This window comes from Nicotiana tomentosiformis, chromosome 1, assembly GCF_000390325.3.
Source record: "Nicotiana tomentosiformis chromosome 1, ASM39032v3, whole genome shotgun sequence".
In the NCBI taxonomy this organism is placed as follows: Eukaryota; Viridiplantae; Streptophyta; class Magnoliopsida; order Solanales; family Solanaceae; genus Nicotiana; species Nicotiana tomentosiformis.
The window spans coordinates 32,549,063-32,572,222 of NC_090812.1; the positions used below are offsets into that span (position 1 = coordinate 32,549,063).

At 37.5% G+C, this 23,160-nt stretch overlaps 1 protein-coding gene across 10 annotated transcripts in view; it reads left to right on the forward strand.

Moving 5' to 3' along the window:
- Positions 1–473: 473 nt before the first annotated feature.
- LOC104105494 (GDSL esterase/lipase At5g03980-like) overlaps positions 474–23,160 on the forward strand; it is a 217,027-nt gene continuing 194,340 nt past the window's right edge. Inside the window, exons 1-7 of one of the 10 annotated variants that reach the window (XM_070180650.1) lie at positions 474–972; positions 4,811–4,880; positions 17,177–17,248; positions 18,009–18,234; positions 18,732–18,860; positions 18,972–19,120; positions 19,555–19,828. In XM_070180650.1, coding sequence (XP_070036751.1) covers positions 18,051–18,234; positions 18,732–18,860; positions 18,972–19,120; positions 19,555–19,828 — 736 coding nt within the window. In that variant the 5' untranslated portion in view covers positions 474–972; positions 4,811–4,880; positions 17,177–17,248; positions 18,009–18,050. The other 9 variants (XM_070180668.1, XM_070180674.1, XM_070180644.1 and 6 more) reach the window with 9 other exon arrangements.

The following is a 23,160-nucleotide window of genomic DNA, read 5'->3' on the forward strand; positions in this document are numbered from 1 at the left end:
TCCAAGTTCAGAAATTTTTCATGTTTTCGAAATTTTAAGGGGTTCATGTCAAAAGTTCAGATGTGATTAGAAATCAAAGTTCCGTTAATTTGTTTTTTGTTTCCTCTGGAGCAATTAATCTACAAAGGAAACCAATAGAATATGTACATTACCGATGGACTTGAACGCAACAAATTTAGAAGTATCATAAGCTTAGAGCCATGCCTTATAATGCAATAGTATTAGGGAGAAATTAAGCTACAAAAGAAATCATTAGAAAATATACACTAACTCTGAAGAATTTATTTTAATCACGGACCAAATATAATAAAATTACTTCCTACTTCTCTTCACTATTTTCTTGTCCCATCACCCACCTACCACACTATTTACGTGTCACATTTCACTCCACCTTCACTAGTCGCTTATCCTATCGTTCATTTTCAACTCTCTTTCTTTCTTTCTTCTTTTTTTTTTATTACTTATACACCCACAAACCCCACTAAAAGGCAGCAAAAAAAAAAAACCTTCATCCTCCTCCAAAACACCATTATTTTCAGCCCCAAAAATGCAGTAAAACCCAGCTGCGAAACAGTTCCAAAACGACCTCCAAGACAGCCCCAAAATCATCCCGAAAACCTCCATCGAATCAGCCCCAAAGTGCAGCAAAATAGCTGCCGAACAGCCCAAAAACAGCAGCAAAAACAGTCCAAAATGCCGCTTCAATAGCACCAAAAATAAGCCACCTAAACTACTATAAAACCATGTGAAACCCCAGCTAAAATAGCCACAAAAATGCAGCGAAAATCAGCTGAAAACAGCCCAGAAATCAGCTCAAAAACAGCTTCAAAAATCAGTCCAAACACCATCCTTGAGCTTCATCAAAGTTCAGGTCGAGTTCGGCGAGGTGAAAGTTTCTGTCCGGCGAGGATCCGGGCTTGCCGTGGTCATGCTGTTTTCGGTCTTCAAGGCCCATAAAAATCGAGTATTGAGGTCCGTTTCTTACTTTTAATCTCAAAAATTTGTTGCATAAGATGTTCTCCAGATACATAGTATTCTTCATACATGCCTCACTAATTTTGGGAAAATACACATAATTTTTGGGCAAAATATGCATCAGCTTTGAGACCCCATTTCAATAATAATAACGACTCGGTAAAATCTCACTAGTGGGGTCTGGGGAGGGTAGAGTGTACGCAAACCTTACCCCTACCCGAGGAAACAGGGAGGCTGTTTCCGAAAGATTCTCGGTTCAAAAAGACGAAAAAGAGACAATATATCAGTACGAACAACAAGATCTACGACTGTACTAAGGGATAAAAAGTGAGAGACACCAAGTCTACCTAGGAGAGAATATAGGATAAGACTGAGACTTGGCAATGACCTTGTAAGTAAAAGTCATAACTGAATGAACTGAAGGACAAAATCACACAAGTCAAAATGGAAATTCAAAGTCATTGTGCTAGAATACTGTTTCAAATTCCATTATCCTAGAAAATTCTTACAACTTAAATTAGAGATTGAAACAGACTCATGGTGCTGGAACATTGCAAACCTTTCAGTGATAATGAAGCGGAACAAATACTCAGCCCCTTAGACTCCATGTAAGACTGAAAAGGGAATTTTTGTTTGTTCACTTATAAATACTGCACCACTTCCTTAGTGCTAGCTTTTATAATACAATTACCTCATTCTCACAAAAAGATAATGAAGCAGAGGATGCACTCCTCACCCCACCCCCGAAAGCAAATCTCATCCTACAAAATAATGATGGAAGACCCATCACCCACCATAGAAAAATCTCATATAGCCAAGTGACAAAAGCAAACTCTCCACCGAGCCTCTCTCGAAGCTGAAACTCAAAAGGAATACTTCCACGTAAAAAAACTGTGTTTAAAGTAACAAAATAAATAAGATTACTTCCACATCAAAAAACCTTGTTTAAAGGAACAAAATCAATTCACAACACCTCACTTTAGTGTATGCAGGAATAAAAAAGCAAGTTGCGGGTACCAATTATTACGGCTTTGTCTCACAGTAACAAAGGCAAAGCCTTTTAATTGTATACTATGAGTATTAATAAAAGTGAACAGAAAATCACTAATATCAGCACTAAAACAAACCCAATTGCACATTAAAGATGACAAATATAAAGCAACTACCCCAATAATTTATTCCCAATTTATCTTTTATCTTGCAAAATAAATAAATTAATGAATAAGTATACAAACTGGAAATGCCTCAAGAAGCTCTCTGTCGATGAATGAGAGCAAAGAAGTAAGGAGAAAAATCAATGTATCAACGTAGAAGAAAGAGAGAGATAAAGAGAAAAACACCTCTTAAACGATATGTTGGAGTTTCCCACAAGACATTTTTGGAAGTAATCTTTTATGTTGACGGCAACAACTATCTCGATCAGTTAGGGCGGCTTGTATCAAACTTTAGGTTTTCTTCTTCTTTGTATCTTTGTCAGGACTTTTAGGTTTTCTTTTTGTTTTTCCTTCGAGGTGCTTTGTCTCACTTCTGTAAAAAAATAAAAAGGAGCCATAAAGTTAAAAGAGGGAAAATAGGGAGGGAAAGCAAAACTATCCCAGTAGCCCTTTTTTTAGGAACCGTTGCCAAAGATGCATCTATTGCAGCGGTTAAGGAAACTGTCACGACACATTAATCTACCGCGACGGTTCTTTCCCTAATGCAACGGTTTATTCTATTACATATCTTAATAGGTCTGAGAGGATAATGTGACGGTTGTAACCGCTGCCATAGATGTTTTATTGCAACGTTTGCGTAACCGTTGCTATATAACTGTTGCGATAGTAGTGGGCTACCACAGTGGCCAGTGGGCAGAGGCGGATCTAGGATTTGAGTTTTATGGGTTCAACCTGTAAAGTTTTTAGTATTGAACTCATTGTATTTTTAAAGTTATGGGTTTATGTTGTTATATGTTGCAATATTATTGAATTTTTACACATAAATTTATATTCCGCGCTAAAAATACTGGGTTCAGTTGAACCCGGTACTAATGCCTTGCATCCGCCTCTGCCAGTGGGCATACCATTCCTTAAGCCAATCATCTCCCTACCCAAGCGGGGTAGTTGTAAAATTGTAGTAGTTCATGTCATCATTAGTGCTAGATGTCATTTGAAGCAAGACGCAACACTCTTTTGGTGCCTTGTTCAATCACCCTTTTAACACCGTAAAACGGGTGGTTCCGAGGATACAAGTCTGGAAATAAGAGCTCTAGTGCTTGTAGAAAATAATCCTGCTGTGTAGTATAGGAGTTCTGACATTCATGTCATTTTAATCAATAAAATTGTTGTAACTTCCATTTAATGCTATGTGTATGAGCACTCCTTCCCGTGAAACTGCATTTTGAAAAGTTTCACTTGGTTTACGGATGCGATATCATTCGGTTCTAACTAACGTAACAAAGCAGATGTATTCAAAAAAATTACTGATAGAATTTCAAATGCACAGGTCCGACAAAATCTTTGTGCCAATGGATGTGAAATATTATGTATATGCAGGTGTGTCCAATTGTGATGACCCGATACGTCACTTTGAGTCCTAACCTTTATTACGTGTTCCGACACCTCGACTAGCCCCGTTTAGTGTTCCTCGATTTGCGTACGCAATCCGTGTCTTGTTCCTGAAAGCTTTTATGTGGAAAATTTAAGAAAAATATGAAATTTTACCTTAAAATACATTTGAGTTGACCACGGTCAACATTTTGTGTAAACGGACCCGGATCTGTGTTTTGACGGTCCCGATGGGTCCGCATCGTGATTTGAGACTTGGGTATATGCCCAGAATCGAATTCGGAAGTCCCTAATTTGAATTAACGTATTTTGTTGAAAATTAGTAATTTGAAGGTTTAAATAATTTCTAAATTTGACCGTAGGTTGACTTTTTTCTACCGGGTTTGGATATCGATTCCGGAACTTAAAATAGGTTCATTTCACTATTTATGATTTGTCTGCAAAATTTGGTGCAAAACAGAGTTGATTTGACGTGTTTCGAACGTCCAATTTTAAAATTGCATGTTCTTGAGTTCTTTGAAAAATTTCATACATTTTGATGTCCGATTTGTAGTTCTATGTATACTTTTTGTGTTATGATCGCGCGAGCGAGTTTGTATTATGTTTTAGACTTGTGTGAATGTTTGGCTTGGAGTCCCGAGGGCTCGGGTGAGTTTAAGACGCGTTTTAGAGATTTTGAAAGTTGCTGGTGTGACCTGGTGTGCAGGTCTCGCATTTGCGATCATTTGATCGCTTTTGCGACCTGTCCATGTTCGCATTTACGAATAATTCATCACAATTGCGATGACAGCAGATACGCGGGGAGTTCACATTTGCGATAACTTCTTCGCATTTGCGACATCTGTGCCTGGACAAAAGCTGAGAGACGGTATTTTTAGCCTCATTTTTCATATTTTGGAACCCTAGGATAGGTAAGAGGCGATTTGGAAGAGGAAATTTTATCTACAAACTTTGGGTGAGTGATTCTAATCCATTTCTAATCACATTCTATCAACTTATCTTAGATTTTAACATCAAAATCATGTAAATCAAAGTGAAAATTTGTCAAACTTTGTTAAGTTTTTGAAAAATACGTAAGAAATTGAGTTTTGACAGTCGATTTGGACTTGAATTTTGAAACTAATCATATATATGAACTCGTGGGGTCATGAGTAGTTGGAATCTACCATTGGACCCGGATTTTGACCAGGCGGGCCCATGTTGACTTTTTGGGAAAAGTATAAAGATCTTAGCTTTATCTATTGTAATTGATTTTTAGCATTGCTTGTTGATATTAAGCCAATTTTGGTTAGATTCGATTGGTTTGGAGGCGAATTTTAGAGAAAAGTCCCTGATTGAGCTTTGATTTGGTTGCGGAGCGAGGTAAGTGTTGGGTCTAACCTTGATTTGAGGGAACTAGAAATCCTTGAACTATATGTTATGTGAATTACGTGTAGCGGTGTATATGCGAGGTGACGAGTGTATATACACCGTCAAAATAATTGTTCACATGCCTTCTAGTAATTTATGAATTATCTCATTCCATGTCTTAACTGCTACATGCTTTAATCGCTTTCTATGCCGTAATTTATTACTTGTCATTAATTATTCTTGTATCAAAATATTCGTTCCTTCCATGACTCCATGATTAATTACTACTTGCCTTAGTTGTCTTACTTGTACACCTTAAATGTCACATACTTGGCTTGTTTTGTTGCTTTTGTATTATTTGTAGCATTTCTTTGATTAGCACGTGGTTCCTTTATAGCTTTACTTTCATATTCCTTAATTGTGTCGATTCTTGTAAATTGAGCTATTGAATTGATTGCTTTTATTGATACTATTCGGGTTGCACGCCGCAACGATTGTGATATGGTGGAATAAGGGAGGATTTTGATATTGATTATGATGATATAGTGGGATCGGGTTACACGCCGCAACAGTTGTGTACGTAATACTTGTCATTGATAAATTATGATATGGTGGAATAAGGAAGGATTTGATATTGATATGGTGGGATCGGGCTGCGCGCCGCAAGGGGTTTTATATATGACTCTTGATAGTGATTGACGAGCGCAAAACACAATACAAAATTGATGCTCGCTAACCAAAGATAATATAATTTAATTATCGTCTCCACAGGGATTGGATTTAAATAACGTTCGAGTAATTTCTGGCTTATTTGCTATTCAAAATGATCAACACTTGATTTCGTGTGATTACTACTACAATTAACTACTAAATTAAGATTACTAGTAATTAGACCTAATCACAGAGAAGAGAGTTGAACTAAATGGTTGAAAACAATATGAGAATTAAGGGTTGCAACAGGATAGGTGTACGATAGCTATTCGGGATCTAACTCTATTTAAATTTACTTCTAATGTTCTAATGATATTTACGAATTCACTCGATGATTAGCTTAAACGTAAGGTTAAATATTCCTCTCTCGATTAAATCTGAACTCTACAGAATAAACTAATACGAAGCACTGTAAAGATGTGCAAGAATACGTTAATGGACTAGTCTTTAGCAAAACGTCTCTCGAATATTCTCCTAACTTGGTTTAATCAAAAACTTAAAAAGCTCTCTCGATTACTTAGAAGAATCACTAAATTAAACCAAACCAAATAATGCAAAGATAATCACCAAAATATTCTTCTTTGGATTAAATAAATCGGTGAATAAAGTTGCAAACATTTCTAAGCTCCATACATATAATCACACAATTAAACTAGAGTTAAATCCACAAATATCAATCAAAATACCATATCCGTCGAAACCCTATGGAAAGAACTACTCTATAGATATGGAAAAGTCGTCACAAATAAGTTTAAGAATATAAAAAATATCAAACACAACTTTACAATACAAACTTTCATTTTTGCACCTATTGTTGGCAAGAGAATTGATGAAATCTTGTGTCTTTAAGCTGTGGTAGCTCTCCAAAACTCTCCTAGGTCGAATCTCCTATAAAAAAGTATTTTTACAATGTATTTATATCGAGTATGGATGGACCTGCACTACAATACTCTCTCTGAGTCAAGTTAGAATTAACTGGGCGAAAAATTACATTAGTGCGCCGCCCATCGTGACACACTGCGAGCCGCGTTAGTGGAGCTTTTCTGAAGCTTAACCAAAAGAACGCACGCTGCCTTATTCTCGTAAGAATCCAAAAAAGGGGTTATCCCATCGTTTGCCAACGCCTAACACATGACGTGTTAGTGCCACTTTTTAGAGGGGTTGGAACTTTAAGCTTCTAATGCACTTTTGGCTTTTTCTTCTATTATTTTATATGCGCACCGGGTCCTTGACACCCGAACTCGATTCCGACTTAACTCTCGAACTTCTACTCAGATTTCAAAATTCTTTTTTTAATTTTCTTTTAGCTCTAAGAATTCGTCTTGACCCGAAATCTGAACCTACACAATAGAAAACATGCAATGAGTACAAATTGATCATATTTTAGCTCAAACACAATAAAAGTATATCAAATAATAGGTGCAAAGTAGCCAAAAATTCGTATTTCTAGCCTACCATCAACACCCCGCACTTAGACCATTGCTTGTCCTCGAGCAACAAACTACACTTCAAATAAGAACGACTTTTCACGCAAGTCTCCTAACTCATCATGTCAAAAATATTTAAAGCAGACTAAGTACCATACCGTAACATCTTAGCCTTAAGGCTCGGCTCAAAAGTACCACGTATTTTTGAAATACCCGCTCACTTACTCTAATACAGAGGTCAAAGGTATTACCTTTCCTTCGCAAATCATGTGCCCTCACACCAAAGATAGAGAGTAATTCCACACACCATAAAATTCAGGAACAAATATGAACTCAAGATAGAAAGAATTTACTTACTCTCAGAAATAACATTCACGTTCCACAGAGAATGTACCATAGGCTTGCCCGTAGTGTAATACTCTACTAATTGAGCTCATTCAGTCAAGGATCAAGTAGGACTTTATTTTGGTTGTAATGTAGGCTGCGGGATGGGTCGGATACATTTGAATACATTGACTACACATCCCTAAGCACTTTAATACATATATATTAACAATTCAAACCCCACACTTATGTTGAACCAAACCCCAACCTTCACAATATAACAACATCAAGCTCCCAATTTCTTTAAGCACAAATAAGATGAGAACTACCACTAACAAGGAATCAATTTTTTTTCTTTTCAAAGTTCTATTTTTTTTTCTTTCCAAGTATACTCTCTCTTTTTTTCCCTTTCAATTCCCTACAAGTGGCTCTCATAATTTTTCCAAACAATGCACCTTTCTTCTTTTTCAATAGTTTCCCTAAAAAACACGACCATACCTCAACTTTAGCTTTCACAAGCTCATAACAAAATCAAGTGCTCAAGAGAGGTAAAAAGTTCAAACAGATAATCAATTCAAACAAAATGGATCAAGCTTGCAGTGTGGTTACCAAAGAAGTAGGATTATAGGCTCAAATGGCTGACTAGGATACACAACAATTAGGCGGGCCATAAACATATAATTAGCTCAACAACGAAATGCCTATATCACTTCCTAGACTGAATAAGATTACTATTTCGCTTTGCAAATACACGGGGCAAGTTCTAGACATCAACTAACATACACAGAATATCAACAAATCCTCACTCAGGGTCGGATCTATCCCTACTCTCTAGTCAAAGAAGTTAAGCAAAGTCAAGATCAAACAAATTAAGGTACTTATCCATGAGTCAAGAATTGAGCATAGGCATCACAACTAAAGCACTTATTGCTCTCAAAGCACAACACAGGTAAGACAAGTTATCTCTATTTAACACCATAACACAAGACTTCTCTATTACTAATTAAAAAAACTAACTACATCCGGTTCAAGCAAAAACCTTGGAAAAGAACCACATCACAAAGAAAAACCAAGGGGTAATTATTACACTACTTAAGAAAAACAAAATATTTTTTTAATCCCTCAAGAAGACAGCCGAGGAAATCCATCGTCGGGAAAAGTAAAAAAAAAAATCAATCAAAAGAAATGAAAAAAAACACACATTTACATATTTATATCCCTATCCCATATTTTAAATTGTGGCATGTTCACATAGCACACAAATAAAAAGCAAGAGGTAAAGGAATCTTCCCTAATTCATCTAGCCGGGGTCGCAATCGAAGTCGGGATCTCCTTTGCATGCCCGACCCAATGCACACATCCATGCTGAGAGCTTCTTTTCCGCCTTCTTTGGGTACACCCCATACTTATCAGCTTCACTCTTTCCAATTTGCTCTTTCAAGGCCGCCCTTTCTCCTTCCATCTTGAAGATCAGTCTTTCATCTCCCACTCTGAGCATGAGCTGCCTTTCCTGAATATCTAGAATTGCTCTGCCCGTAGCCAAGAAGGGTCTTCCTAAAATCAGCGGAACCTCCCTATTCTCCTCCATGTTCACCACAATGAAGTCCACAGGGAACACAAATTTATCCACCCGAACTAGCACATCTTCCACTATTCCTTCTGGTATGATTGTTGTCTGATCCGCCAGCTGTAAGGACATAGGTACCGAGCTGATATCTAAAATCTCTCCCTCCAATTTCATGAAAATAGACAAAGGCATAAGATTAATAGAAGCACCTGAATTACACAAAGATTTTTGAAATTTTGTACTTCCTAAAGAGCAAGGTATAGTAAAACTCACTGGATCTCCATATTTTTGAGGGAGTTTATCTTGTAAGATGGCACTAAAATGCTTTGTCATCTTGACAATCGATGTTTTTTCTACTTTCCGCTTCTTGGACAATATTTTCTTCATGAATTTGGCATAAACTGGCATCTGCGAAAGCACCTCTATGAAAGGTATATTCACATATCCACCTGCTTGAACACTTCTGGAAAGCGCTCGAATTGTTTGTCCAACTTCTCTTTTCGTTGCTTCTGGGGGAAAGGTAGAACATACATGTATTTGCTCTCTTCAGTCTCATTATTTGTTGAATTATCATTTTTCTTCTTTTTCTGAGCTTTAATCTTCCCCTTCTTCTTCAAATCCTCATCTACCCTCACTTCACCTTCTTAAATGTTGTTGATTTTTTATTCCTCCACAATCTTCACCTGTCTTTCAACCGTCTCATCCTTTAGCTTTGCTATGAGATCCTCCAACTCGTGCCCACTCCTCAAAACACTGCATTTATTGTCTCTTTTGTATTTCTTTCAGTATCAGCAGGGAGTCCTTGTCCCTGAGGTCTAGAATTATTTTGCTGCCATGAGTTCAGGCTACCACTTGGTGAATTCCAAGAAAAGCCTGGGTGCATCTGTCCCATGGGATTGAAATTATTACCTCTCCGGTAGTTGCCTCTATCAAAGCTTCCCATAATATTTACCACTTCATATGTAGCTGCAGCCTGACACCCATGCATTGGATGAGCCATTCCATAGAAATCACAAACTGGTGATGGTTGGCTCTGAACTTTGGCTAAGGTCAACTTTCTTATCTCTTTGGCCATGGCTTCTAGTTGGGCTCGCACTGCGGTGTTTGAATCTACTTGATGAACCCCAACAGATCTTCTTCTATCATTACTCGCAGCAGGCCACTAGTTAGCATCTTCAGATAGCTCATCAAGAATTGCCACAATCTCCTCAGCAGTCTTCTTCATTAAAGGACCTCCAACTGCAGTGTTCAGAGTTCATCGTGGGGGAGGTGTCAGTCTATCCCAAAAGTCCTAGAGTAGCATCCACAATTCAATCCCATTATGCTGACACTTTATTATATCTCCTTGAATTTTTCCTAAGCCTCGAAAATTGTTTCAGTGTCCGTCTGGCAGAAGTTGTGAATTTCCCTTCTGAACTTCACTATTTTTGCAGTTGAGAAGTATTTGTCAAGAAACTTTCTAGTCATATCTTTCAATGTCCTGTTCGACCCCGTTGGTAAGCTACGAAGCCAGTGCTTCGCGACATCCTTCAGTGAAAAAGGGAATGCCCTTAAGTATACATCATCTTTCGACACTCCGTTATACTGGAATGTGTTCATGATTTCCTCAAAATACATCAAGTGAGTGTTAGGATCCCCATTCACCTTTCCTCTAAAGATACAATTGTTCAGAATAGTTTAAAGCAAGCCTTGCTTCAACTCAAAATTATTTGCTGCTACTAGCGGAGGTCTGACACTGGATAGTCCCTGATTGTAGACTGGTCTGTCATAATCACCCAATGCTCTACTAGGTCTGGGTACCGCATTCTCGAACTGGTCTTCAATCAAGGGTCGATTTAGATTGAATCTTCAACCCCCATCATCGTTAACGGTCTCATCAGCAGTTGTACGGGCTGGCTTAGCTGCTACTCGTGCATCTTCTTATTGTGCTGCTTCTCTTACAGCTAATTCTACCTCGTCTTCACCGATTTTAGCCATGTGTTCTAGGGTTGAAAGTTGCCCCAAATTTTTTTCGGTGAGTTCTTTCTCTTTCTTCAACTGTCGTAGACTCTTTTCCACTTCTGAATTGTTTGGAATCAATTCCTTTGAAGAAGATAGAGTCATACAACAGAGATGTCAATCTGTTGCCTGCACACAGAAGAGGAAACCCGTGAAGAATAAAAAAAAGAAAAATAAAAAAAAATAAAAAAACTTCCTGAATTAGCACCAAAAACTCTTTTGAACACTATTGATTGCCAATCCCCGGCAACGGCGTCAAAATTTGACGAGCACAAAACACAACATGAAATTGATGCTCGCTAGCCAAAAATAGTATATTTTAATTATCGTCTCCACATGGATTGGATTTAAATAATGTTCGAGTAATTTCTGGCTTATTTGCTATTCCAGATGATCAACACTTGATTTCGAGTTATTACTGCTACAATTAACTACTAAATTAAGATTACTAGTAATTAGACCTAATCACAGAGAAGGGAGTTGAACTTACGGATTGTAAACAATATGAGAATTAAGGGTTGCGACATGATAGGTGTACGATAGCTATTTGAGATTTAATTTTGTTTAAATTCACTTCTAATGTTCTAATGATTTTTACGAATTCGCTTGATGATTAGGTTAAACGTAAGGTTAAAGATTCCTCTCTCGATTAAATATGAACTCTACAAAATAAACTAATATGAAGCACTGTGAAGATATGCAAGAATACGTTAATGGACTAGTCTTTAGGAAAACGTCTCTCGAATATTCTCCTACAACAACTAAATGATGTCTCAACTAAACAGAGTTTCCTTTACAAAAAAGGTAGGCAGCAGTCCAGGAAAAGAAATCCACGCCATCGCCATCGGAGTTTCTTCACCCGCCTTAAATTTTGCATCGTAGATAAGAGTACGCAATTGGTATTCCTACCCATCTTTGGCTTTGATGTAGTACGTACTCTTCGATGTGAAATCGGGGAAATCTTGCCTTAGAGTTAATCTAATTAACACATGACGATCTCTAAGGAATCCGATATTAGACTCACCTTTGATACCACATTGAGTTGGAATTATTCGGCGAAGCTCGTGAATCTCCGGAGAACCATATGAAAGCTTGCCAACGACAATATATTAGAGGCCTTCAATCACGTTCATTCTATCTACTTCCACCTCTGTGAATTTAACCACTGGTTGGCCATTCAAATACACTACTCGTCGCAGTGGAATGGGTTGAATTGAAGCTGCAGCAGTAGCCATCGCTGGAGGATTTAAAGAATTTGGTTTCAAAATCTTCGAGTAATCTAGAGGGTTGGAGTTAGTTGTTGTATGTTGTTGTGCAACGCTGGGAGAATATTCGAGAGATGTTTGCATGTATATTTGAGAACATCTTATTGACTCAAGAAATTGTCACTGACATAAGGTTAAGGGGAAAGCCAGCTAATGTGGTGATCAAGCTTGATATGGCTAAGGCCTATGATAGGGTCTCATGGAAGTACTTAGTGCATGTGCTAAGGAAGATGGGATTTTCTGAACACTTCATCAACATAGTGTGGAACTTGGTGTCAAATAATTGGTATTCAGTATTGGTGAATGGGCAGTCCTCAGGGTTCTTTAAATCGATAAGGGGTGTGAAACAAGGGGATCCCCTATCTCCAGCATTGTTCATTCTGTCAGCTGAGGTACTTTCCAGGTCTTTGAATAAGCTTTTTGAAGACAAGTCATTTGTGGGATTTGGAATGCCTAAGTGGTCTGATTCTTTAAACCACTTGGCGTATGCTGATGATACGATAATCTTTGCATCTGCTCATCCTCCCTCTTTGAGCAAGATTATGGCAGTGTTGGGGAACTATGAGAAGATATCAGGTTAGATGATCAACAAAGATAAGAGTTTATACTACATGTATTCAAAGGTTGCTAATGGATTGTTTCAGGCAGTTGGAGCTATTACAGGATTTGCAAGAGGTAAATTCCCCTTCACATATCTAGGGTGTCCTATTTTTTACACTAAAAGGAGGAAGGACTATTATGAGGAGCTTATCAAGAAGGTGAAGGCTAAATTGCATTCATGGAAAGGAAAACTGCTGTCATTTGGAGGAAGGCAACACTCATCTCTAGTATCTTGCAAAGTATGCCAGTTCACATGTTATCAGTCCTTGATCCACCAAACAGCATCCTGGGGCATCTACATAAGACTTTTGCTAGGTTCTTTTGGAGCACAAAGGAAGAAGGGAGAAGAAGACACTGGGCTTCATGGAAAAATCTTTGCCTTCCTAAAGAGGAAGGAGGGGGGGGATAGGTTTTAGGTCCTTAAATGATGTCTCAAGGGCACTGTTTGCTAAACTATGGTGGAGGTTTAGGACCACAAAATCTTTGTGGTCTAATTTTATGTGGAATAAGTATTGCAAGAAGGAGCCACCAACTGTGGTGCGTTTTAGGGGAGGGTCTCATGTTTGGAGACAAATGCTGAATGCTAGGGAAGAAGTAGAACATGAGATCGTATGGGAATTGAAGAGTGGAACAACTAATATTTGGCATAAAAATTGGACTGGATTGGGTGCACTTTATCATGTATTGCCTGAAGACTTTCCAATCAATGAAGGTCTTCAGGAGGTGGTAGAACTGCGGCAAGGGGAAACATGGGATGATCAGCTGCTAGATCAAACTTTCAATGAGGAAACTGCAGAACATATAAGGCTAAATGTGCACTATGAAGGCAGTGAGGGATATTGGGATAAGCCATACTGGATGCAAACTTCTTCAGGCAAGTTCAGTGTTAGCAGTGCTTGGCAAATACTAAGGCATAGGGCAGATCCTAATCAAGAATTCAAGTTAATGTGGATTAAAGGTTTTCCATTCAAGATATCCTTCTTCTTCTGGAGATTGTGGAGCAGAAAATAGCCACCGATGACATGTGGAGGAGGCAAGGGCAAATGGTGATGTCTAGGTGTTGGTGTTGTTAGCAGCCCCAAGAGGAATCCATTGAGCATATATTTGTCACAAGTCCTACTGCCTCTAAGGTGTGGAACTTGTTCATGGGGGCTGCTGGAATTTTTATGCAATTGATTCAATTGAAGCAGATTATAAGGCATTGGTGGTATGCTCAGTGTTGTCCGAAATTAAAGCCACTATTTCAAGCAGTACCAGCTATCATCACTTGAGAGCTGTGGAAGAGAAGAAATACAGGTGAACATGGTGGTTCAATGTCCACAAATAGGGTGATTCATGAGATAAATAGGATATTGCATCAACTAGGAAGGGTGAGGTATGCTTGGATCCCTAATATTCCATTGTTATGGCCAGACATGATTCAATACTTTGAAGGATATAAACCTATATTGATCACTACAAGAGTAACATGGTAGCTTCCTTGTCATAGTTGGTACAAATGTAATACTGATGGAGCTTCAAAGGGCAATCCTGGACCTAGCTCCTTATGCTTTTGTGTGAGGGATGATGAAGGTGATGTGGTGTATGCTAGGGCAGTAGACCTGGGAGTTACAACTAATGTGGTGTCTGAAACTAAGGCTATTCTTCAAGGGTTGGAATATTATGTGGAGCATGATTTTCACCCTCTCATACTGGAGACTGATTCATTGGTAATGAAGAAGGCGATAGAAGGGGAATGGGATCCTCCTTGGGTAATTGCACAGGATGTGAAGAAAATTATAGAGATGAAGGACAACTTCAATGTGATCTTTCAACATGTGTTCAGAGAAGGCAACTCAGTGGCGGATTTTATAGCTAACATTGTGTTCTCTTTTGCAGGTACATCTGAGTTTCATTCATTCTCTGAACTGCCTAGTGCAGGGAGGAGGTTGATCAATCTAGACAAATCTCAATCACCTAACCTTAGGATTAGGATAGCAAAGAGAAGAACCCCAGACTGATGGCTTCACAAGGTTGGACTCTGAACAAACTGATATGTCCAAATGCTAAGGAAGATGCTGAACCCATCATATGGTAATTTTGGAGATTGTTGAATCATTTCTCAGTGGTATTAGCATCCTTTCAAGCTCAATATGAGGATGGTTTAGCAATGTTTTGAATGATGTCTATATTAAAGGTTCTAGTAGGGAAGGATCTGAGCTTACAAGATCACAAAAAGGCACAAGTTGGCCTTTACCTTGCAAAGTCTTCTTAAAGCCAGATCATTCCTGGCTTTTGCCTTGTAAAGCCAGTCTAAAGCCAGCTCATGCCTGGCTTTTGCCTTGTAAAGCCTGGCTAAAGCCAGCTCATGCCTGGCTTTTGCCTTGTAAAGCCTGGCTAAAGCCAGCTCACGCCTGGCCTTTGCCTTGTAAAGCCTGCCTAAAGCCAGCTCACGCTTGGCCTTTGGCCTGCAAAGCCTACCTAAAGCCATCTCATGCCTGGCTTTTGCTTGCAAAGCCTGCCTAAAGCCAGTGCATACCTGGCCTTTGCCTTGTAAAGCCTGCCTAAAGCCAGCTCAAGCCTGGCTTTTGCCTTGCAAAGCCTGCCTAAAGCCAGGCTCCTCTTCTACACATTAATCTTGATGAGTGAGCACATGATTAATACTTGAACAAAATCAATCCACTGCATATGGAGATCATATAGTAGCGACACTTGGAGGACGATGCGGACTTCAACTCTGCGGTGGATATGTTTGGAATTCATTTTAGACTATGGACAATATACCCTGGCGCCTGGTGAGATCTTGATAGATGCTGCTTGGTATTTGCCAATGACAATAGGATTCACATACACTAATAGGAGAAGGAAGCATTCAACTTATCATGTTGTAATAGTTAGTTCATTAGATTTTAGCTTTTTTATCCTTTTTAATAGCTAGTAGCTTCATGCAACTTCTATTTTGGTTTTTGGTTTGGACATCTTGTAAGCATTGGACCCATTTTTGGGATTTTATTTATATATTAGCCCTTAGGCAAAAATAAAAATAAAAATATATTGAATAAAAAAAAAAAAAATACGTTAATGGACTAGTCTTTAGGAAAACGTCTCTCGAATATTCTCCTAACTTGGCTTAATCAACAATTCATAAAGCTCTCTCGATTACTTAGAAGAATCACTAAATTAAACCAAACCAAATAATGCAAAGATAATCATTAAAATATTCCTCTTTCGATTAAATAAACCGGCGAGTAAAGTTGCAAACAATTCAAAGCTCCATAAACGCAATCACACAATTAAACTAGAGTTAAATCCACAAATATCAATTAAAATACCATATCCATCGAAACCCTAGGGAAAGAACTACTCCATAGATATGGAGAAAATCATCACAAATAAGTTTAACAATATAGAAAATATCAAAGACAACTTTACAATACAAACTCTCATTTTTGCACCGATTGTTGGCAAGAGAATTGATAAAATCTTGTGTCTTTAAGCCGTGGTAGCTCTCCAAAACTCTCCTAGGTCGAATATCCTATAAAAAAAGTATTTTTACAATGTATTTATATCGAGTATGGATGAACCTGGACTAAAATACTCTCTATGAGCCGAATTAGAATTAACTGGGCGAAAAATTACATTAGTGCGTCGTCCATTGCGAAGCACTGCGAGCCGCATTAGTGGAACTTTTCTGAAGCTTAACCAAAAGAACACATGCTTCCTTGTTCTCGCCAGAAGCCAAAAAATGGGTTATCCCATCGTTTACCAAGGCCTAACACATGATGTGTTAGTGCCACTTTTCAGAGGGGTTGAATCTTTAAGCTTCTAATGCACTTCTGGCTTTTTCTTCTATTATTTTATATGTGCACCGGGTCCTTGACACCCGAACTCGATTCCGACTTAACTCTCAAACTTCTACTCAGATTTCAAAATTCTTTTTTTTATTCTCTTTTAGCTCTAAGTCTTGACCCGAAATCTGAACCTACACAACAGAAAATACGCAATGAGTATAAATTGACTATATTTTAGCTCAAACATAATTAAAGTGTATCAAATAATAGGTGCAAAGTAGCCAAAAATTCATATTTCTAGCCTACCATCAGGGAGGATTGCGTGTGTACTGTGAGATCGGGTTGTGCACCGCAACGGATTGTGTATGTTGTACTCATTGTGTTATTGTGTTAGTTTTCAGCCTTTTTATATGATATTTTGAGGTCAGATATTCTGGAGTCTATGTGTGCGAGGATTGAGCTCATTATCATAAATTAACTATTTTACCGTCATTTCCTGTTTCCTTCCCCGTTGTTATTATTATTACTACTGCGTAGAGGTTATTTTAGGTGACCCGCCTTAACCTCGCCACTACTTCGTCGAGGTTAGGCTCGGCACTTACAGAGTACATGGGGTCAGTTACTACACTCTGCACTTCTTGTGCAGATTTTGGAGTCGGTCCTAGCGGCGGTCAGTAGATTGCTCGGATCCGGTGCTTGACGGAGACTTGAGGTACAGGTGCACATCGTTCGCAGCCCTGAAGTCCCCTTCTACATTACTCTAGTTGTTTATTTCGATTTAGACAGTTATGGTTTCATTCAGACTATTATTTGTAGTACTCTAGACGCTCGTGTTTCGTGACACCAGTCTTGGGATTTGTATCTGGATATCGTCGTGCATGAGATTTATCTACTTCATTTAAGTTTATTTAGTTTATTGATTTGCATTTGATTTGAATTATTAAAAATAGTTAATAACTAGCAATTGAAATGTTAGGCGCCATCACGGTCCCGAGGGTGAGAATTCTGGATCGTGACACGAATCACTAATTGAGGGTGGCATATGTAAATAATGGCGCAATGATGTTTTTTCAGAGTTTAATAGGAAAAAAATGAAAAGAAATGGCCGGTGATATTTTTCTAAGTATCGGTAAGCAGAGTTACTTGATATAGGTAATGGTAAGAGGAGCCAGTATCCGGTAAAATGCTTAAGACGCAAACAAGGACCGAATAACAAAAGAGTTGGTCATCGAAACAGGAATTTAGCAATACGTACACTTCACTCAACATAATATAATGTAGCTGCCTTGTTAGATGCACACATAAATATCACTTGATAGATTTTGTTTGTTTACTATTTAGTTTTTGACAAAGTGCATGTAGTATACTCCTAAATATTTTTCATCAAAATTTGAGCTATGGCATTGGCCATTAGAGTGCTTGATCTCTTACGAGTTCTTTCCATAGTCAGTTTCTTGGTTCTTTTACAATTTTTGCAGAAAACCGATGCTCAAGTGCTAATCCCTGAAGTTCCAACATTGATGAAATGCAAGTTTGAGAAAATATATCAGTTGGGTAACTCACTTTCTGATACTGGCAACTTCATTAGAGAGAGCCTCGTTGGAGCTTTTTCTCCCTTTGCAAAACTTCCTTATGGTGAAAACTTTTTCCAGAACAAATCAACTGGACGATGTTCTGATGGTTTGCTCATGATCGATTTCATAGGTACGCATAGGGGTGTCAAATGGGCGAATTGGGTTGATTTTGGACGGGTCAAAATAGAATGAGTCAATAAATAGGCGGATCATTGATCAGCCTAAAAGTTGCTTGGACTGAGATGGACTAGGTCAAGAAGGACTAAAATTTGACATTATTAATTTCTTGAAGTTGTGTACCGTACGTACACAACTTCAATATTCTCTAGGATTTTTCATTTTCTTGAAAAGTTAACTGGCCTTGAATTTGGGGTTAATTTCATGCGCTGAACTTTACCCGTTGTATTAGTAAAGTCATAATAAAGTGAAAGATCACTATTTTTATTGATGATTTTTTCTTAGCTGACCTAATAATTACATTTAGTTATTTAATGTCAATGACTATATGTCACACTTTTTAATGGATATTTGAAGCTATCTTATTATACAGCATTGAATGTGGTCTTCCTTTCCTAAATCCCTACAAGGATCAGAATGGAAATTTCACACATGGTGCAAATTTCGCAGTAGCAGGAGCTACTGTTTTGCCAGGTGAAATCATGGCTGAGAAGAAGATTTCTAATTCAGTAACCAATAGTTCATTAAATGTACAACTTGATTGGATGTCTTCTCATTTCAAATCCACTTGCTCTACTGGTAATTATATTTCGAAATTTTTTCAAAAGGAAACGATATTGTTTGGTCATTCATTAATTACAGAATAGTGTTTTTTGTTTTTACTTATTTATTTTCTTTTGTCTTTGCTAGAATGCTCAGAAGACCTAAAGAAGGCACTTTTCCTGGTTGGAGAAATAGGAGGAAATGAGTTTAATTATGGTTTATTGCAAGGTAAACCAATGGAGGAACTTAGAGCTATGGTCCATGAAGTTGTTCAGACCATTATCAATGCTGTTAAAGTATGCTTTCCATTTTCTCTGTTTTTAGTATGTGAAACTCACGAAAGATGTTTGGTTGCCTTCGACAAATAATCACGAGCATCAATGTTTACGTCTACTCATCAATATTTGCAGCAAATCAATAAATGTATGATATATGTATTTCGCATAAATTATAACACTTAAAAAGGCAGTCCGGTGTACTAAGCTTATGCTATGCGCAAGGTCCGAAAAAGGGCCGGACCACAAAGATCTATTGGATCCATATGTATATTTTTCATCTCAATTTGAGACTGATGTTTCTCTTTAGAGTTAAATTAACTTGATTTATAACTATATCGGGTACAAGTTATCTAATTTTTACCACTAGTACAGTATCACGAGCATTAATAGAAAGACATTATAGTTGCCTTTGATTAGAAACATTTTGCTAATTAATTCATTACCTCTTTCAGACTATCATTGGGTTTGGAGCTGTCCGAATTGTCATTCCTGGAAATTTCCCAATTGGTTGTATACCAAATTTGCTAACAACGTTTTTGACCAATAATTCAACTGCGTACGATGATAATCATTGCTTGAAAGATCTAAATGACTTGGCAATTCTCTACAATCATCATTTGCAAAAAGCCATTCAAGAGCTGAAGAAAGGACATCCAAATATTACATTGGTTTATGGTGACTACTACAATGCCTATCTCTGGCTTCTACAAAATGCCGCAAATCTTGGTAAGTACTCAAAATAACATTCTTTCTATTTTTAACCTTAGTTTATTTTCTTTTAACAAGAATTTGTCCACATAACCTTTTTTTTTCTTTTGATAAATTGATTCCTTTTCCACCCATTTTTCGTCCCGAGCACCCTTATTGAAATGATCAATCTGCACTCTCCAAAAATAAAGTTCGTAAAATGCAATAACATTTGAGAAAGTAACACCAAAGTGATCAAGAAACTAAAACAGTGGCGGTTGCCAGAGCCAACAATTCTAACAAAAGAGTTAGAAAAATGTAAGAATACGACGCATGAGATTTAAACATGTGCTATAGACTTCCCTTATGTCAAGGGGTTCAACAAGTTATATATTGCGTGGTATAATTTTCTAAAGGGAAGTCAATTAAACTATATATCGAAATGATTAGGTGTCATACGGAAGCTAGTAAAACAAACTTTCAACGACGATAAATTAGACAACAGAAGATAAATATACCAAAAGAAACACAAACATTTAACGTGGTTCGGTCAATTGACCTACGTCCACAGGTGCAGATGAACAATCAACTATATAAAAGAGAGTGCAACATATCGAGAGAACAACCTCACAAAGAGGCACACACAAGTGACAACATAACACTTGTCTCACAAAAACTTTTCCCTAAGCAAGACTCTCAAATCCCTTATGGACTACGTTGTGGATGCTGCTAAATGAGAAGGAAGGATCCTCAATTTATAGAAGTCTAAAATATTTTTTCCTCCAAGAAAAAAGACTATCCAAATATGGAAGAATTATATTTTCGTTTTTGTAAAATGTAAAACCAATTATGGTAAATATATTGCCCTTCCTTCAAGAGATAGAAAAACCAAATATGGTAAGAAAATAAAGATAAACACCTAACATGAACTCCTTTCAACACAATACGTGTAAATCCACCCCAGTAGAATATCTCATGCAATTACATATATTTTGATTGAAATGTGCAGGTTTTGACAAAAACTCTCTACTGAAAGCTTGTTGTGGAATAGGAGAAAAATATAATTACGACAAAAGTAGAATATGTGAAGCTCCAGGACTGCAAATTTGTACCGACCCTAGTACAAATACATCAGTTGGGACGGAATTCATTTGACACAACAATCCTACAAATGGTTGGCAAGATGGCTAATCGATAACATGCTACCAAAATTGAAATGCCAAGCTTAATTTAGGCTTCCTTTTCTTTTTCTTCGCAAAGTGCATCAATAGATCTATTAAAAATTTAAAAATAGGCCTCTCATTTCTTTCTCATGTGTATATAGAGCAATGCGGAGCGAAGCAATTGTTATAAATTAGAATGTATTCAATCCATTTAGTAGAAAAAGGATATAGACGTTTTCTTCCAAGGTCAATTGCTCAGTATTTAACATAAAGATTCTTTTTTTTTTTTTTAATTTTTTTTCCGTTTTAGTTTTAGTGGTTAAAAGCTAAAACGTTAACTTAGAAAACCTCAAACAAGAGAAGTAATATTTTTTTTAACCTTTCTTTATTTCTTTTTAATATTTTTCGATCTGTAGTTAACTGGAGAAATGATTGCTTTAATTTTCATATTAGCCACTTCACAACGTTCTGTTCTTGTCTCACATGGATATTAGACTTTCAATCTATTAGAACGTTTAAAAAATATTATAACATGTGAAAAAGGATGGAGCGCTTTTTTTCTTTTTCTTTTTCTTTTTTTCCATTCGGTAGATGGAATGTTCATTCTCGACGTGATGGCGTCAGGCGTGTAACGTTGTGTCTTTTGTGATGTGAAGTCTACGTACCCAAAAACAACATTATCCTTGACTTCTTTTTATATTTAAAAAAAAAAAAAAGAATACGTGAACATTATGTTATGAAGGCTGGGGATAGTGAGCTAATTGATGTCGTGGAAGCCATATCCGACGATATTTTAATATTTTAATGATTCATAATACCAATTAACACCAGGAATATTTTTTTTTGAAGAGTTGACTTTTTGAACGTGTGCCATGCAATGCTTTTAAAATGTTATATAGCGTGATAATTCAAGGAAATCAGGCCAGCTTGCCTTTTGTTACCTCCCGTACTTTTTTACGTTTGATTTGTCGTAAGTTAATGGACATAAGTCAAGAACACGATTATTCTTGAGGTTATAAGTGGTTATGCTAAGTTTAAAAAATGTTAAGAAAGTGTCGTAAAACAAATCGAAGAGAATAAGTTTCATCAATGTAAATACCCCGTGCTTTCGGGCTATGGCTTGAGCCGCTCGACGTATGTAAGTAGACCCGAACCACAAAGAATTTTGGTCATATTCAAGTGTAATGACCCGGCCGGTCGTTTTGAGTGTATTATCCCCAACCCTCTATTTACTGTTTTTTCCGTATCTGTTTCTGCTTATGTGACTTGCCTTTGATTTCGGAGTGTTTTGGGACACTAGTCCCTAAAATGGAAGCTTAAGTCTTAGAATTTTGACTGTAGTCGGAAGTTAAATTCCATGATTTTATCTTTAATTTTATTATCTAATTTGTGATTTGGGGTGAGAAATTGGAGAAAAAGAGGGAGAACTCTTGAATTGGGATTTTGATGATTTGAATGAGATTTTGTTATCGGATTTGAGTATATTTGATATGGTTAGACTCGTGAGTGAATGTGCTTTCGGGTTTTGTGACTTTTTTTGGATTTCGAGATGTGGGCCCGGGAGCCGGGTTCTGGCAAATTTGGATTTTTGGCTATAATTTAGTACTTTTCTTGTGGAATTGATCCTTTCAGCCTATATTGATTGTATTGTTCTACTTGTGTCTAGATTCGGGATATTTGGAGACCGATTTGAGAGGCAAAGGCATTTCAAAGCAGAGATTTGTTTGGTTTGAGGTAAGTAACAGTCTTAAATCTGATTTTGAGGGTATGAAACCCCGAGAATTGATACGATGTGAGTGTTTGGAGGTGACACACATGCTAGGTGACGGGCGTGTGAGCGTGCACCACGAGGGATTATGACTTGGTCCGTCCCGTGAGACTTTAAAGTCGAATAGCCATTGTTATTACTTGGTTTTCCTTGTCTTTGAGCAGTTGACTGCCTTTCATGTTAGAAACCATGCTTAGGCCATATGATACCATTGTTGGGACCCGCATCAGTCGTATAGTTATTGAATTGACTGCTAGTTGCTGTCTTGTACTCAGTCACAGTCTTACTTGTGTGTTACATCTCTCTTCCCTCTCAGTTTTTGTTGATACTTGTTGTATTCTCTGTTTGGACTGATCATGATGATATTCTGTGAGTCTGAGAGGCTGGAGAGATTAGTGACTGAGATAGGGCCTGAGTGCCGAGCTGTAAGCTATGTGAGG